This window comes from Pyrus communis, chromosome 12 (assembly GCF_041283825.1).
Source record: "Pyrus communis isolate YQ-2024b chromosome 12, ASM4128382v1, whole genome shotgun sequence".
NCBI lineage: Eukaryota > Viridiplantae > Streptophyta > Magnoliopsida > Rosales > Rosaceae > Pyrus > Pyrus communis.
In genome coordinates, this window is record NC_142576.1 from 6,267,000 (window position 1) to 6,285,707 (window position 18,708).

The 18,708-nt window shown below is 35.0% G+C and overlaps 1 protein-coding gene across 1 annotated transcript; it reads right to left on the reverse strand.

Annotated features, from left to right (window-relative positions):
* Positions 1–6,887: 6,887 nt before the first annotated feature.
* LOC137746235 (trihelix transcription factor GT-3b-like) lies at positions 6,888–8,622 on the reverse strand. Its single transcript, XM_068486310.2, has 2 exons — positions 7,944–8,622; positions 6,888–7,618 (listed from the first exon to the last, which is right to left on the reverse strand). The coding sequence occupies exons 1-2, from the start codon at positions 8,283–8,285 to the stop codon at positions 7,070–7,072; spliced, it is 891 nt and encodes a 296-aa protein (XP_068342411.2). The 5' UTR covers positions 8,286–8,622; the 3' UTR covers positions 6,888–7,069.
* Between the last annotated feature and the right edge of the window lie 10,086 nt (positions 8,623–18,708).

Genomic DNA, 18,708 nt, shown 5'->3' on the forward strand with positions numbered 1-18,708 from the left:
TTGCTATACTACGATAATCATGTACTCTTGCAAGTATTTTTAAATATTTTTATCCATACTTTTAAAAGTGGTAAAAATCCTATCAAACATTCTTCAACCATCCAATAAACCCAGGAAAACTCAGGCTGGTTATTTAAACCCCACCGTGGGCCATCAGCGATGACCTGTGATTGAAGAATAATTAGAGTTTCTAATCAGTCTATTTTCACTGTGAAGTTTGGTTGTGGTAACTTTTTCTTTTATGGTTTACCACGCCAACTCCATCAAAAGTTCCCAAATAATCATGATCACGGCCCGATTATGGAAAAGGATGCGGTGCACTATGGTAACCAATTTCAGGCCTTTTCTGCTGCTGCTGAAGCTCAGATTGCTGCAGCTGATTATAATCACTACTTTGTTTTTGCCACAAAGTTTGCATCATGGAAAGGACTTGACAGCCGATTTGGCAAAGCCGTCAACCAAGGTGGAGTTCAAAGGACTTGATTGACCACACAAGCGATTAATTTGTAAGGCAAGAAGAAAGATTATTCCGAAGGGAAAGGAAGTATGAGTATGAATAAGCTAGTGCTAAACCCATCTATGGCACATGGTTCATGATTGTTTTGTTCAAGTATGATGAAGTTTGGATTAGAGGTATCAAATCAACCTATTGAGTTGTTAATGAGTACTCTTTACAACACTTTTAGTTTGTTATCACAGTAATATATAGACGAAGTTGGTAGTTGTGATGATGATGTAAAATGAAATCAAACTAAATGGATCTTAATAGATACCCATTAACGACCCTATAAATTGATTTGGCATCTCTAGTTTGGCCCATAATCCACATATATTTTGTATTTTTTTAAGCTGACCAAAAAAGAAAGTTTTTGTATTTTTAGCCTTCATTCGAGATCAACTTCAATTTAAGGTGAACTTGGGGCTGAGTTCTTTACAAGTGCGAGAGCCTAATGAAGGCTATAAATGCCTTTGTGAGTCATTTCAGTCCTCAAAATGGTGGACTGCTGTGGCGAAATTACTAACTAGTTTCTTTTTAAAATTAATAAATTGAAATGTAATTTATTTTAAACCTCACAGGAAAAAAAATGTGGAGTGATCTGGAGTGTAATTTGTTTGGGGCACTGAAGCATGCAACATGCATGACTGCCATCAATTGAGGCTTAGAGAATCCCCTGCGTACGAATAAACTATCTTCTTCCCCTTTAACCTCCTCACCATTGAGTTTGCTCTACACTACGCTATAAATATGGTACACAAATCCATAAGTTTTCATCCTATTCTCGACATTCTATCTAATTAAGCATTATATTTCGAGTCTTAGGGAAACAAATGGAGAAAGCCAAAGTGATTTTCTTGGTGGCGCTTCTAGTTTTTGCCTTTGGTATGCCACTTTCTTTTCACGTTGCATTTCTATGTTTCGACAACATGATTGTAAAATTTACTCATCTTAAACTATGAAGATAAGAGAGAGTTTGAACTCAGAACGCAGTATATTGATGAGGAATGTTATATCGACCAGGCCAAATCACTACTTACCTTATTTATTTCTAAAGTTTAATTTTAATTTTTTATTATTATTATTATTAATAAAAAACTGTCGTCCACAAGAACTCATAACGGTAAGAAACTGAATGAATAATCTGAAGATGAAAATGTTAATCGATTACTGCAGGTTTTTCAAAAGTAATTGAAGCAAGAGACACAATAAAGGACGCATCAGTGCAATGTGAACGCCCTGTTGATTGTCTAAGCTTGTGTAGTGAGTGCACAGCCAACATGTGCAAAACTGGTCGATGTGTTTGTGGCTGTGCAAACAAGAAGTCCATGGCAGAAGCAATCACTGGTATGAAACAGTAAAAGATTAATCTTTTCATAAATTCTTAATAGTAATTAGTTAAGAGTAGTTAACTAGACTATCCTGCTTAATTATTTGATGATATTAATTATTTTTTCTTAATTTTTGTCAGGTTCTCGTCCTGGAGTTGGAGTTGAACGTCGACGTCGACATGATGACCCTCACCACTTCTGTTATTGGGACTGGCAGTGCAAGTACATGGCAACATGCCCACCTGGATGCAACGCTGACCAATGTAACAATGGATATTGCGCATGTACTTGTTAGTAAAGAATTTAACACCATTTCTCAAATAAAAAGTTACCACATAAATAAAACTAAGAATAAAAATGAGGTACGGACTAAATGAAAGTGTTGAAATTTGATCCGATCTGTTATATGAATAAACTCTAAATTGTTTCTTATTTTATTGGAATGAAGACTATGATTGGTCACATACTGTTTTATTTTTTTATTTAAAAAAATGGCACATTTGCTATCAATCTCTTAATTAGTTATATGTGCAAATACCACCTGAAGAAAAAATAAAATACTAATAAGTAATAACCATTTGAGTGCCACCTACATGTGGAGAGAAATGAAAATTCTAAATGAATTAACGAAATTTTCAGTAGCTTCAGTAATAGTAAAGAAACAATCCCCTTCTTTAATAAGAAACTAGTCTCCCTGCTTGCGCTCAAGTGCATGCGAGAGGTCTTTTTAAATATATAACTAGTGCAGACGCTCGTAAAAGTGTGTTACGTTAATTGTTTATTATTGTTATTCATTGGGTATAGACATTAATTATGCCGCTATAGTAATTGTGGCTTTGGTTTTACACTTCCTGGAATCAAAGGCAGGGATGGATCAACTGGGCACTGATGGAAGAATTGCATGACGAAAGGGTACTTCTCATCAGATACAGAAGATACTTTTGGAACGTATCCTTTGAATTTGGTTTGTATCCTTTGAATTATTGGTTTATATCCTTTCATCGACAGATATGAAATTCCTATCGATAGGCTTCGATCTGATTCCCCTGACAAAGATATTTAATTCACTCACAACTACACTTTCATATTAAACATGCATCATTTTAAGCACTCAATTAAGTCCGTGTCTTAGAACCACGAGCTGGTGAATGACGGATTGTGAGGTTTTCTTCAAACTAAAAACTGAAGGTCTTGGGTTTGAAACCCACTACTGGTGTAAAAGCTAGATTTGTGATTAGGGGAGGTTGAAATGCCTCTGTCAGTCTTCCCGCATTCAGAAGGGATGGATAACCGTGACTTGCCACCTCCTCCTTTTAAAGAGAAAAAAAAAAGTTTGTTCTTAGAGTCGTTGAGAGAGTTGGGTTCACTTGTTATTGTGGTTTGGAGTGTTACTATCACAAGAACAGAAGATTGTTGTATCTTAGGAGATGAGCGCCGGCTTATCATGAGCATCCGTATGGGACGTAATATTATCTTAAAAACATTCGTTAATTATCAATTAAAAACTCTAATGTTTCGCATGAAAAAAAAAATCTATATATATGTTTGGAGAGATTCTAGTAACTTATTAAATTGTGAGAATTCCGAATTCCCGTGGTTCATTTTAATTAAGGGAATTTTAACGAAAATCTTCCGGTATTGTTTATATTAACGAAAAATCATATTTTTATACTAAAAAGTTAATTATAATACTATTCACTTTATCCTTTATTTTGTCTTTATCGTTAAACTTAAAATTTTCAAGTCATTTTCAATAATTTTCTTTTTAATTAATAATTAGCAAATAATTTCCAAGAAGCTTACGAATTTTCCAATGTTTGACAAAAGTAGTGGCACGTCAAGAAAAGTCCGTTCCCATTTTCTATATCATATTAGTCTAGATTTGTAGAAAGTCAAATAGATGATACGATATCGATTATTTTTTCTTTTTGTTAGTATTAAATAAAAGAAGAGGACTGTAACCATGTGATTACATTCAAAAAAGAGATTATACTAATTAATCAAGGCCCGGCAGAACTTGTTAAACGGGAGAGATTATTTTTATTAGAGAGTTGGATTATGTAATCTTGTTAACATCACCTCAATATACAAGCTGGTCAAACTTAAGAAGTGGCACGCATAATTGCAGACATTCCATGGCATTGAAATATGCAAAACAAAAGCTTTCCTGCCGACTACACCTATAATAGTAACCATGTGGGTTGCCAAGTTGAAGTTCATAATATATAAAAGAAAAATTAATTTTCAATAGTTTCGTAGGAAAGCACCACAAACTCGCATTTTCTCTTGTCAACCAACAACTATTTTATGACAATTGAGTTCAGAAGTTCATTCAACAAAATGGAGACTGATATCATTACTCCAAATAATTATTGACAAATGTAGCACATTAGATCAGTTCACATTGTTAAAAGTTTGAAATTAGTGTTGAGAGTACAAATTCGACATCGAAGATAAACGAAACTTTGCATGTGCTTAGAATAATTTGGTTACTTCCTGTATTTCTGATTAATTTTATAGTGAAACCTCAACTTCCTACATTTAAAACACATCCACAAGTCTAATAAGAACCAAGGCTTTTTAGCCAAAATGGTTCTTGGGATTAACATAATTAGCTCCTCAATTTAATTGGTCATTGAGATTGAAAATCGATATAAGTGGTCCCTGAGTTTGTCCACCGTCAATTATTTTGGTCTTTCCGTGAAAAATCTCCGTTAAATTGAGGATATTTTTGTCCAATCAACCTCTCCACTTGCTTTCTATTTAAAGGGGATTTTCCACTGAAAGACCAAAATGATTTATGATGAAAAATTAGAGACCACTTCTCTTAATTGTCAATCTCAATAATCAAAGTGAGGAGTTATGTCAATCTCTTTTCACACTCTTTGTTATTGTTCATGCGCAAACTGTGTAAATACATCAGGTTATAGTTGCCAAACAATATGTAGATTCAGATTTAAACATCTTTTTACATATTGAAATTAACCCCACTTAGCTTGGAGCCAAAAACCTCCTTTACACAACTTCTCCCGTTGAAGATGCTGTTAAAACTTGTGAACAAGTGAAGACTTTTCAAGCAAAAAATATAAAAAATAAAAAGAAATAGTAGGCTCCAGTTTGCTTGTGCTGATATCAGTGGTCCAGCAGAATGCATTGCACAACAAATTGACAAGAAATGGCACTAACAATCAAATTACAACTTTGGGTATCTATATATCCGATCGATGTTTGCACATATCTGCAACCAAAGCTAAGGTTCTCCACGGCGGCAAACATGCATGCATATTTGGACCACCGAATTGTTCAGCACAAAATCCTATATTTACATGCGTCGGTGAAAAATACACAAAGTCATGACCTGTAATTATACGTGACAGCTAGAGATAGAGAAGCGGCAGCGACACAGAGAGGGAAAAACACGGTAACGTACGTCTGAAAAATAGCTGGACCTCAATAGAACAGATTCTGTATATATGTGAAACTTGGAGACCAAGATTATTACTAGCATTATTCGATATGTCCCTTTTGCTGCTATCGCAGATGGAAGAAGCTAGGGTATGACACATCGCACATGGCTTTCTCATTTTTGTATATTTGTTGTTTAATTTGCAATGGAAACTTTGAAGGAATATTTGGATTAGATCAATCTCTCCTTCGTAAACAACGTTTTTTTAAGGATCTCTCGATACCTTTTTTCGTTTGAATATGAATTTGGCACTCCCAGTTTAACTGCAAAAACGCTTTGAATCGATTATTTTACAACTCGCTGGTGGTCTTGTTATCACAAAATGATGAATAGCTGGCTTCCGTTGAATTTGAATTATAAGACAAAAAAGGGCATTTTCATGGAAGTAAGATGTCAAACTAGGGATTATAAATACTTTAAATTCGAATCGACAGCCCATTTGATGTATGCCGCATTTAACCGCATATTTTGTAGGGATATATACACATATATTTGTTACCTTGATATCGATGGGTGTAAGTGTAACCGTGTAAAATGCTAGAGTGTCAAAAGAGAACTAAATGCTTGAGAATCTCAAAACACGGTCTTGGAAATGTGTCTTGGACTCGTGGTCCAGCTATACAAGCTCTACTTCACACTCGTGTGTATGCTTTCTAAGAGTATGAACACCTTCAAATTGAAAGTCCTATTACGTTATAGACCAGACAAAATTGGTCCACTAATATCACACGAGAAATTTCCAATCGACCTAGAGAAATTCCATTGAAGCAAATTACATTCCCGGTCGGAAGTAGGATTATGTATAGAGGACCGATTGAGAAGATAACAAAAATTCAACAATGTATAGTTTTCAAGAAAAGACAAATGAAAACGGCTATAGCATATGTTATAGATTGTCGATCGAGTTGCATCAGAGATAGCTTAGATTGATATACTATGTCTAACAACATCATATGTCAAACTGTCTAAAGTGGCTCGAACATTCTCATGTACATGTTACTACTTGAACCTTAATATATAGTTGCATCAGATCATGCATCTATATATATAGATATAAAAATATTCATAACTCATCCAGCACCCCGACCTGCATATGTATTCAGGGATGGAGGAAACAAAACTATATCTATCAATAAAATTTCAGATACAGAATACTATAGTTAATGCAGATGATTTAGATGTTTCGATTTTCCACGTTTTTCTTCAGCCACTTACACATGTACATGCACCTCACTACCTTAAATATATAAGGACCGTATATATTTCATGCATGGATCTACCTTTACTGCATATAGTAGTAGTAGAATATGCAAATCTCAATAACCTACATGAATGAAATTTCAATTTCGCGTGCTTACTCTTGAAGCCAATATTGGCAACCACATTTCTCTTCAATCTTCATGCATGTAGATATATTAAGACTTCCATGGCAATCAAATAAAATCCTTGAATTTTATTTGTTTATATTTAATTTATATTAAGACTTCCATGGTGATCAAATAAAATCCTCGAATTTTATTTGTTGATAGATGTGCATGATAATTAAAGATCAAAATCACTAGGGTAAAACTTATAATTATGAAAACGATCGAGAGAACGAATGAACCTTTCTTTCACTAACTAGCTAGCAATAAATTAATGAAAAGCCTCAGTAGGCAAAACAGAAGAAGATGGATCAGTATCATCATAATGGACATGTCCAAAATGATTAGTTCCAGTTTCTAGCTAATTGAGAATTAATTAACAAACCTCTAAACCGGGTCTTCATAATGCTTGCTACATATCCTCTCTTCTAAGCTTGTTTAGCAAAGCAGTTATAAGAGCATCCCTCTTCTCGGCTCTAGCCTCCTCCCTCAATCTCCTTTGCTCCTCCCTCTCCCTCCATCTCGTCTCCATCATTATCCTCTCGTTCTCCAACGCTTCCATCCTCTGCCTCCACTCCATCTCCTTTAACCGCCTCTCGTTCTCCCTTGCTTGAAACTCTTCCCTCCATTGCATTTCCATTTGCATTTGTTGCTTCATGAACCCCTCCAATATCTCCCTCACATTATTTCCACTTGCACTCCCACTAGTACCGCTGCTTCCGATATTGCTCATCTTCACCTTTTTCTTTTTGTTCCTTGCCGTGCTTCCCTTATTCTCTGCCTCGCTATCCTCGTTATCTTCCTCATCGTCTGAAGAAAGCGTTTTCTTCTTCGACCCGCTTGCAGCTCCGCTTTCTTCTGCCCACAGCATTCTCTGGATCCGTGCAGCGAAAATCGCTTGTAGCTCATTGTAAAACGGGAATTGCTGCCTCATAGCTTCCGGCTCCATTGTCTCACAACCCTAATTATATATAATCACACAGCAAGAAATAAATACGTACATAATAGCACTGTATACTTATCAAACACATGAAGGCTGTGTGGTAAAGCTTTGCAAGGGCTTGTAGCTCAGCTTATTAAAAAACATTCACTCATACACCCAAGGTCTTTGGTTCGTTCTCACTAACCTTTTGAAGATTTGGGTTGAGGAAATAAGGAAAAGCAAATCCTTAAATGAATTAGTATGTTTTCAAAGTGTGTGTGTTGATTAGATGGAAGATTAATTAGTTTAATTAGATAGATATAATTTTAATCTAGTAATTATTTGGGTTTAGTAACATGTCTACCTTGTAACGAGTAACGAGGTTTTTCCACTTGCACTTGCACTGTTCTGCGCTGCGATGGTGACCCTTTTCCTTCATCTTCGTAGAAATCACTTCCCACAGAAGCTTGTTTCTCTTCGTCTCCATAAAAGTCTGATCGAGCTCGGCTCTGATCAGAAGCAAGTCCTTCGTCTCCTGAACGCTCCATTGAGGAAACCTATCACTCGCGTCCACCTGTACAGTTGCAGTACTAGGATGCTGCTGTTGAAGCTGCTGCTGCTGTTGTTGTTGAAGCTGAAGCTGAAGCTGCTGGGGATGATGTTGCTGCTGGTGGTGATGTTGGAAATGATGAGGATGATGTTCCATGACAACAAACGTAATCTTAAACAAAAGCGCTTTCGTGAAGATGAAGCTTTTGTGGTTCGGAAAAGCCGATGGGACTCAAAGAAAGAAAGAGAAGGATAAAGCTTTGATTATATGAAGGTTGGTGTGAATGGAAGGTGTGAATCCATAAGGACGAAAAGGAAAGAGAGAGATTTTGATCATCTTTTTTTTTTTTTTTAATCGCTTCAAGAAAGCGCAGTTTAATTATTTTTCGTTCAGATTTGATAGATTTCAGAAAAAAAGAACGAATTAAAACAAAGAAAAAGGAGAGAAAGAGAAGGAAGGAAAAGAAAAGCTTTTATTTTATATTGTGTTTCTCAATTGCTTCTTGCTGTTTAGCTTCTCATCTGTCTACGCGGAAACTCATTTTCCTTTTCTGTTTCTCTCTCTACTTTCTCTCTCTATCTTTTGTTTTAGTGTACATACATGATCCCATTTGTTCCCATTGCGTTTACGTGTCGTCACGCTTACGAGAAAAGTCTTGTTCACAGCACCCTGTTTTTTTTTTTTTTTTTTTTTTTTTTTTTTTTAATCTTGGACTCCAAGCCTTTTAATTGCTTCTTTACACAGTTCTCTCAATTTTGGCTGGCGAATTGGACGGATTGAAAATAATTAATTATAAAAAATTAACAACGTTATACGGAAGATATAAACAAGTGTGTGAATAACCATGGCCATTTTAATTTATCAAGTTTTTGTTCTTCAAGTTTCTGGTATTTGCTTTATGATGCGTGTGAAGGTGACAATAAATTTAGAGAAAGTGGGAGGGGGGTCGCTTCCAGATATTCCGTGGGTCACAAAGCGGCAAGGACCTTGATTTGCAAGCTTTTGCATGAACTTTTACATCTAAAGGTGCAAAAGGATTTATGTTTATATCTTGAAGAGATTTTTTTTTTGTTGTAATGTCACTTGTATTATCATGTTTATGCGCTGAGTTTTACTAGGAAAAGAAAAGACTTTTACTTGTCGGAAATAAAAGCAGTGTATGAGAAATTAGAAAGTTTGTAAAAATCAGCTCTTTAGTTACATATTTAAAAATGTTTATACCTTTTTATTTAAGAGTAATGTTAGGTATATTAAATTTGTAGACTAAACTTGCAAAATAAATGTGTAGCCAATATGAATGAGCAAATTTATCAACACTTAAATAATAAATCAATCATCAGCTTCCATGTACTTTAGTTTCTAAAATTGTCTTCAAATTTAGTCTCCTTAGCATTACCCTTACTTAAAACCCCTTTTATTGCTTGATACCACATTTTTAGGTACATGACGTCTTTCTTTTATTGGACTTGACAAATTAACCCATTAGGTTTTTAATCGGTACTCAATGGCATAACGAGTACCTATTTAGTTTGATTTCATTGTAATAAGGTGTATTACATTGTCATCACTACTACTATTCTCACTAACTATCAATATTACCATTACATTAAACTCATTGGCTACTCATTAAGAACCCAATGAGTTAATTTGTCAGATCTATCAAAGAGTTAGCTTTCGATATATATTATTAGTTAGGCTCAATTGTTTTGAGGTTTTTCTTTTGTAAGTGTTACAAATCTAATTTATGTAAACTACACCTTTTAAATCACTTTCTAATTGTTTGAAGGGGAAACGTTATTTCCGGTTTTTGTACTACATTCGTGATAGTTTTTTAATTATGTACAATTTTGATCATATAACTAAAAAGGATTTCATTTTTTTCAACTATATAATAATAGAATAAAATTGTTAAAATTGGAAAGTGTTACTACAGTATAGCCTCTCTAAAGTTATACGGTTGATACCAAACCAATTTTTAACTTTATATAAGTTACTTAAGGTGTAACAAAAAAAATATTATTTATTGACTTATTTATTCTTAATGAATGTGTTATTGCCAATTAGGATTAGTTGAATTGATAAGAATCGTTCTCTTCGTTAGACCAATGTCTAGGTGCGAATCCTGTTGCCTGGGCGATCTGTAAAACCCAAAAAAGGGGGGTAAAGACCCCCTCTGTAAGTCCTCAAAGAAGCTTGTGGTACTTTCTGACCCTAGAATGAGGTAGTCTCCCTCTTCTAAACTAAAAAAACAATGTTATATTTTCTAAATAGGATTTCTTGTGTGCCAAGTATTTTGTTTCTCATATATTTTGTACTCATTGATAATTATAACCATTTGAAAGCGTGTTTCTTTAATATGGGGCCAAGAAAAATTATAACTTATTTATCATATGGAGTTTATTGCAATATATAAATGATTAATGTATTTTCTAAATAGGATTTTTGGAGCTATGTATTTTATGTCTTGCATATTTTTGTACTTATTGACAAATATAACTATGTATCAAGACGTGTCTCCTTAAAATGCGACAAATTACAATATAAAATTTATTCCAATAAACAACTGATTTCAAATTGAGACAATTTTTTAAAACCTTCAAGAAGCTATTCTATTATAGAGTATTAATTTAAATTGTTTTTACCGTACCACAATAAAATTTTATTGTCTCTAGAGTCAGAGATGGATTGTCTGCCCTCCCCTTCTCATACTCTTTCTATGCCATTTTGTTTTGTGCTGTCACGGTTAAGTCACGTTAATATTTTATATTAATTTTTTTATAAAAATAATAAGACAAAAAACAAATTTTTACATGATTTAATCGTGATCGTACAAAACAGAAGAGCATGAGAAAATATGAAGAGTGGAGGGCAGACAATCCATCTCCTCCAAAGTCTATACACTCTCTGTGGGCCGTTATTATTTTAATCAGCCACGCGTTATTCTGCAATATCTCGTGTGTTGACAACTTGACGCCTACCATGTATTTCCACGTGGCCTGCATGCAGATATGATAAACGAGAAATGCCTTGGACCCACCAGTCTCATGGTTCACACTTGTGCCTGGTGTGACCCATTCGAATTATTTGACCCGAGAATGTTATATCAAGATATTCTCGGTTGGTAGATTACCAAAATGGTCATGGACACTTGGAGGAGAAACGGAGGGAAGGAGTGGGGTGGATGACCGACTTAGGTGGATTTTGTGGAATTTCACAAATTTGAATTGAGAGGTAGAACGTCTTTTGTTGAACGTGATGGTGTTGTATTTGTGTATTTCTATGGTGAGACCAGGGTGAAAGCAAGTTGTTTTCATTGGAAGGACAAACGGTGTACCGTGGTTGATTAGAGAAAATTTTCAATGTGTCCAGAATATAGATTGAAATACTGCTTGTCATTATAAAATTAGAGGACACTTTAAAGAGAAAAATTTTCTTCAATTGTATAATAACATGTAGCGTTTCGTCTGTATTTCAACACTCTAAAAAATCTCTCAATTGACCACACCATTACCTTAATAAGTTTAAACTTGTCATCAACTCTAATTTTACACTTATCCAATCTCTTTTTGTTTTTTTTTTTTTTTTTTGAGATGATGAGGAAACTAGTTACATTTCCGTTTAATCTCTTCAGTTGTTCTTCACATTTTACAACGTTAGACAATCATCTAAATCCTCTATTTTTAAGGCCAACCTCTAAATATCAACTCTTTCAAAACTACTACAAATCTAAAATCGTTTAGTCATCACACATTTATCCAAATATATAGACACTATGTAATAACCAATATAATTGAATATCCAGATGACATTAGCACATTGGTTTATGTTAGATAAGCTTGCCATGGTGTAATGAGTTGGATTGAATAGGATTGGACTGTATTGCCACAGAGGTTTGGTAGTTATCACTGTACTAGTATACATGCACTACTGTATTGCCTTCGGTTCATTAATTAGGAACCATTGTGATTCAATTCTCTTTCTCTCTTGCTTTCTTCTTCTGCAATGCATCTTTTTTCTCTTCTGCAATTCATAGTTTTTCTACATAATTATAGATTCATAACTCTGATTCAGTAGTGTTAGGACAATGTTCTTTAGTTAAATACTTAAATTGACAACGTTAACCTCAATTGCATGATTTATAATTTGGGTGATTTTTTTGCAGAGTTGATCGATGGACTAAAAAACGATTTTGATCACTGTGCAAGGTTGAAAGATGAGAATAAGAGCCGAAAAGGTAGAAGAAGAAGGTCTGACTAAGAAAATAGATGACATTCCCGCAAAGGCCAGTAATTGATTGGTGGTAATATTTAGAACCATATTCTCGTACATTAATAACTTTCTCATACTTTGGATATTCTCAAATCTAGAAGTGGAGATGTTTAAGAAATTGTCCATAAAAAAAATGTTATTAATTACCTTAAATTGGTGAACACACTTCACCTACTACACATTATACACTAGTGGAAACCGTAAAGAAAAATAAACTAAAATGACAATATTTTTAGTTATTTCTTTTAGCGATTGTCAATATTTGTAGTTAGAAATTGAAATGACTTTGACTCAAGCAAACCTTACTAAGTATGATTTTGCTCCTTCAAATTCAAAGGGTTATAAGTGATGAACAAGTCAAATTTCAATGGTGTGCAAAGCAACCTTAGTTGGCTTTCATATATCATCTGAAAAGGAGAACATAGGAACAAGTAATTTTAAGAGGTGTGCCAAGAAACCCCAGTTGACTTTCATATATATCATCTGAAAAAAAAAATGTAAGCTTATAATTAAGTAGGACATTAACATGATTGGTAGTATATAGTGGTTGAATTTAGCCCTAAGCTCACAGGGCAAACCCTATTCTCCATGATTAGGTAGAAAACAACAACTAATTTGTTGAGTCAAATAAAAAAGGGCGCGGGTACCTCAGTTGGTGTCTTCAAATTGGCCACCAAATTAAGCGAAGGTCAAGCTGTGCAGGTGTGCATGCATAACGCGCAGTAAATAATTAACCGAAGATGTTGGCGTTAATTTGGTTTTCTGTGCAAAGTGGTGCAACAAAAGTCCAATCCAAGGGTATTAACTTGACGCGTTTGGAAACACTCAAGAAAAAATTTGGTCGGTATTCACATTTGGATAATATTTCATTACAAGGACAATGCGGTGCGATTAATGCATTTCTCTATCATATAAATTTCATATTTTATTTTAGGAAATTCTACAGTACCTTATTATAAAAATAAAGGGATCGATACCATTTAAGACGATACACTATGATGGTTCAAAATTACATTGAAAGTTTACATAATTATCTTGACATTATATCTAATTACACCAAAATGACGTTTGATATTACTGTACCAATTTTGCCTTTTATGATGTGGACATCAGATTACATTGTTAGGATAGTATATTATAGTTGGATATTATCGCATTACAATTTAACGTTCCAATTAAATAGTACTGCTACCTTAGTTTTTATTAGTAAGGTACTGTAGACGTAATTAACCCTACAAAAAATCATTTGAATCAGAAATTTAGTCATTCAAATTTATGGAAGAAATCTGCTGACACACCCCAACCGAAATCAAGGTGTGCTGACCGTCATGTGAGGGTGACATAGTGTCACATCCCAGTCCGGGGCGGATCACTTCCCGGGCCCGCTTAACCACCGTAGTACGATATTGTCCGCTTTGGGCTTACCATTCCCTCACGGTTTTGTTTTTTGGAACTCACGAGCAACTTCCCAGTGGGTCATCCATCATGGGATTGCTCTCGTGCACTACTCGCTTAACTTCGGAGTTCCCATGGAACCTGAAGCCAGTGAGCTTCCAAAAGGCCTCGTGCTAGGTAGGGATGAGAATATACATTTAAGGATCACTCCCCTGAGCGATGTGGAATGTCACACGTAGCCATGTGCACAGTGCGGAAGCAAAATATAATAATAAAAGTACGAATAAATAAAAACCAAACTACAAAACAATGTAGTTAACGTACAAGTGCAAATGTAAATGTGAAAAACAATATTCAGAGCACAGAAAACCTATTGCAGTTCAGAGGAACAAACACTAACTAAACACACCCAGAGGTGGTCCTACACTGGAGATAATCTGTCAGATATGCCGTGGATTCCTCGTAAGCCATCAAAAGAGCAAACCAAACTAGAATCTGGAAGGGCGCAAAACAGAAAGTGTGAGTGGGCAAAAACAAAGCTTTTCAAAATCATTTCATTATCAAAAGTTCTAACCCCTCGCCGTAAAACCTGTATAGTTTCCCAGAAAATAGAATATACACATATATCGAAAACATGTTCAGAAATATGCCATGTCGAATGCCTCCACATAAAATGTAAGTAACCCAGGTAATGTCAATCAATGCAATGTAACATGTCAGCCGAAGTCACCTAACGTGACCTGTACGGCTGAATCTAGAGCTCAAATCTCCAACTCACTAACTATACATGCACACGAGTCGGAACGACCTAAAGTGGTTTGTACAACAGGACTGGGTGTAAATAAATACGCTCAAGTGCTACGATCACGTGAAGACTGAGCGAATAATTGCGGGTCACTTACGAGTTAGAACCACCTATAGTGGTCTGTACGACAGGACTGTGCACTTAACTTAGATCCAAGATGAGCGTGTGGTGCAAGAGGTGAACATCAAGTGAAGGACTATGCCCTACTCTGGGCAGGAGCACTGACACCGGTGGTGCATGTTATGAGCTCTCTATGCATCTCACATAACCACTAATTCATAACCATAAACCATAAACTTACCTGGAACTTACCTGTGCGTCCGCAACACTAAACATACATATATGCAACTACTAATGCATAAATAAATAGACAAACGCTATGCATGACATTTAAAACATATAAACATTCCATATCATTTTTTGGGAAAAACCATAAGTATATAGGTATATACGGAAAACCAAAAGCTCACTCACTGATATGTGGAAGAGTCGTAACCCCCTTGCCTCGAGTGACTGCACTCGTCCTCAAATAGGTTTCACCTATATGCCAAACAACTATAAAAACGTCAATTTAAAGCACATAATCAAAACTAGGTAATAACTTCTCATATAATGCTCAAATGGGGTGTGTGTGAATACACCAACGTGGTCTACTCAACCTCACAAACATCCCCATATTTTTAAAATAATTTTCTGACCACCCACGCACCGGCCAAGGCACGGCCAGACGCGCCAGCCACGCGCGGACACGTGTGGTAGCCCTAATGGTGTTAGGGAATATTCTGTCCAAAAATGGAATATACTGTTATATATACCTGACGCCGTTAGTATATTTCGTCAAAATTGACGGAATATTCCTTGTCTTCTCTTATGAGTCTCACCGGCCGCCGTCGTCCGCCGTTGTCAGTGCCGCCGTCTGCAACACGAATTTTCACCGGAAACTGGAAAATTTTCAAAACTTCATATCTTCTTCATTTCTCAACCAAATTCCATGAAATTGGTACCAAAATGAAGCTTACAACGAGTAGAACAAAACTTTACCACTTTGAAGCCCTGAAATTCACAGAATCTGGCCGGAGAAACCTCGCAAAATACGGCCAACCTTAGAACTTGCTATCCCGACGTCCAAAATCCTTCAAACTTGTTCCCCGAGCTTCGTGAGAGTATTCTAAAGCTCCCTAAGACCTTAAAATCCACTGAAACCTTCACGATGATTAGTGCATGAACAGTGCATGAAAATTGGGTTATCAGGTTCTAGGGTTTTTGAGGGTTTCAAGTTCTAAAAATGGTATGGATGAACTCAAGAGCTTGCAAGGAGTTCGAATCTTACCTTCTAGACGTCGATCTGTGCGTGAAAGGTTGGTTTTGAAGTTCGTCCGTACACTTGCAAAGGAAATGGAAGAAAATCCGAGAGAAGGAAGAGAGAGGGAGTCACGGGAGTGTGTGGTTTGGGTGTGTGTGTGTCCTGTAGAGTCAACCACCAAAAACAACTAAACAACACACCAAAATGGCAAATACCCACCAAGGGCAAAATCGTCATTTCACACCTACAGTACGAATAATCCGGAACGGGCTATCACATCTGCTTTATGAATACCAAGTAACATATGTATGATGAACTATCCATTTATTTGATACCTTTGAATGATTAAACAATTTCTGATTAGAATGATTTTTCTTTGTAAAAATGATCTTTAGTTGAAGATAAAAAACTAAAAGGTTCTGACGGTGGAATTTATACAGTGAGTGACGCAAGTAATATCCTTCACATTTAACACGAGACCTGACGAAATTTGTGAAAACCTCTTGCATCAACTTAACTTAGAAGAATAATATACGCCACAAAAAATTAAGTGCTCAGGTCAAATTTTTTTGGAACGTATAGCAGGTTTAATACGATAATAACCTGTTGTTGTCTGCTTATTCATGAAACACGATAATCATAAATTATTTTTATAAATTGGCTGAACAATATTTAGCCTAATAATTATTTTCAATTCTTTTTTAAACTAATCATTTAGCCTACAATATTATTTATTTTATTTTTTATAATTATGCAAGTATATGTTTTGGCAAAGTGTTTGAACATATGTTATATAATCTGTTTGGAATAATTTTATGGTATTCCAAGTTGTTTTCATTATGTCGTAATTAATATTATATGATAACATTTCATAGCTGGATATTCAATTAGAGAAAACAAAATGAGAGAAACAAATAATATGCCACGATAAACTCGTTAATGGTTTAGGTTTATATATTTGAACACAATAATTAAGTTAATGGATCAAAATAAAAGTTAGCATAAATTACAAAACACAAGCACGTTAAAAAACATGTACTCAAATTATGCATCGACTAGACAAGCCCTTCCCTTTGTTTCTCTAATAATATATAGATAAGCCCTCCAAGGCTAGTTTTGTTCATACAAATATATTTGTCTACATTAACCACACTATGTAATTTTTAATCTGAGGGGACAAATGGACAAATATCTTAGGACAATCTTAGAAGCAAACTTGGCTTGCAGTACTTGGCCTTTTCAAAGAAGACGCAAAATATGACGAAGTAGCATACGCACAACATAGGAAGTTTTACTTGGATTGATTGCGATACTTTGATCTTAATCAATTACACACTTTGACTTTGTTGCTTCCTCAATTGACAATGGATGCTATAGTCTCATCTTTTTCAGAAATAACGTGTTCAACCTCTCAGAATCCGAAAGTCCAATAGGCTATTTAAGTCAAGCCAAAGTATATGCTGTGATAAAAACCACAACAAAAGCTTATTATTATAGCAAGTCCACCTGTCTTAAGAGGTCAAGGGCAAGGCAAGAGCAAGGGTATATGAGTTGCACTTACCATTCATTCTGAATATTACTTGTCTTTTCACAAATATATACTTTTAGTCTTTACGCTTTGAACACAAAACAATTTTACTTCCAATAAATTATTTTATATACAAGACAAAATCATAGCATTACAACAAACATAATTAATTTTAAAAAGACGAATAACTCCCTTAATAATATGGCCAACTATATATGAAATTGAAACAATATTATTGCTAATAGCATTCAACTTAGAAGATAAAATTAGTGTGGCTCGGTTTGTCTTCCCTTGGAATGTATGGAACTTCCTCATACTCCGCCGAAAACCTCATTCAATCCGACGATCGAAAATTGAGAGGAATATATATATTTGAAAGATAAAGAAAAGTTTGTAAATAGCACCACCCTATTAGTATTTGAATTTTGGCACATCATGGTTATTGTTTTTATTTTTCACCACCAATTAAGGAGTGGTGGATTTTTATGTACAAGTACAACCCTAGATATGGTTTTTCTACTTTTCTGTACATATGAGGTGTTCCATCATAAACAATAATTTCAACCCGATTTTATTTTCGCATTGTTAGGTCTGTTCCAATGTGTAAAGGCTCTCCATGGCAATAGACAATTCAATCCCCTCAGGTGAATAACAACTCTCCTTAATGAACAGTAATTGCCTATTGCATCTCCACCCATAAACTGAATTACTCAGGCACATCGTATTAAAATATTAGTATTTTTTTATTTTATAAAATAATAAAAAATAATTTTATTTGTAATTTCGGATAGGATTTTTAACCGATCTGCTCAAGCCACGTGTCATTATCCAAATGTACAATTTTTGGTGATTGATTTTGATAAGATTTTTATCCAATTCCATCACACCATGTGTCATTACCTATTTAGAACAGTTGATGATAGATTTCTGATAAGCTTTTTAATCAATCCCATCGTGCCATATGTCACAGTCTGTTTACAATCTTTAAGGATAGATTTTGATAAGATTTTTAACGAATCACGGTGTGTCACGTGGCATAATCTAGAACCTAATCCTTTCTTTTTTCTCCATGTAACCCACCATCCATCCTAAGAAATCACACACCAAAATCAAAATCTCTCAAAATCTCTATCTTTATTCATAATTTCTCCATCATTTTTACAATTGTCTTCTTCAAGGATGTTGTGAGAAATCGATGAGCAAGAGAAAGAATTGTTTAAGCAAGAGGAAGAAATGTTCAATCTCTAGGAGGGAGAAAATGAGATGGAAGATAAGAGGA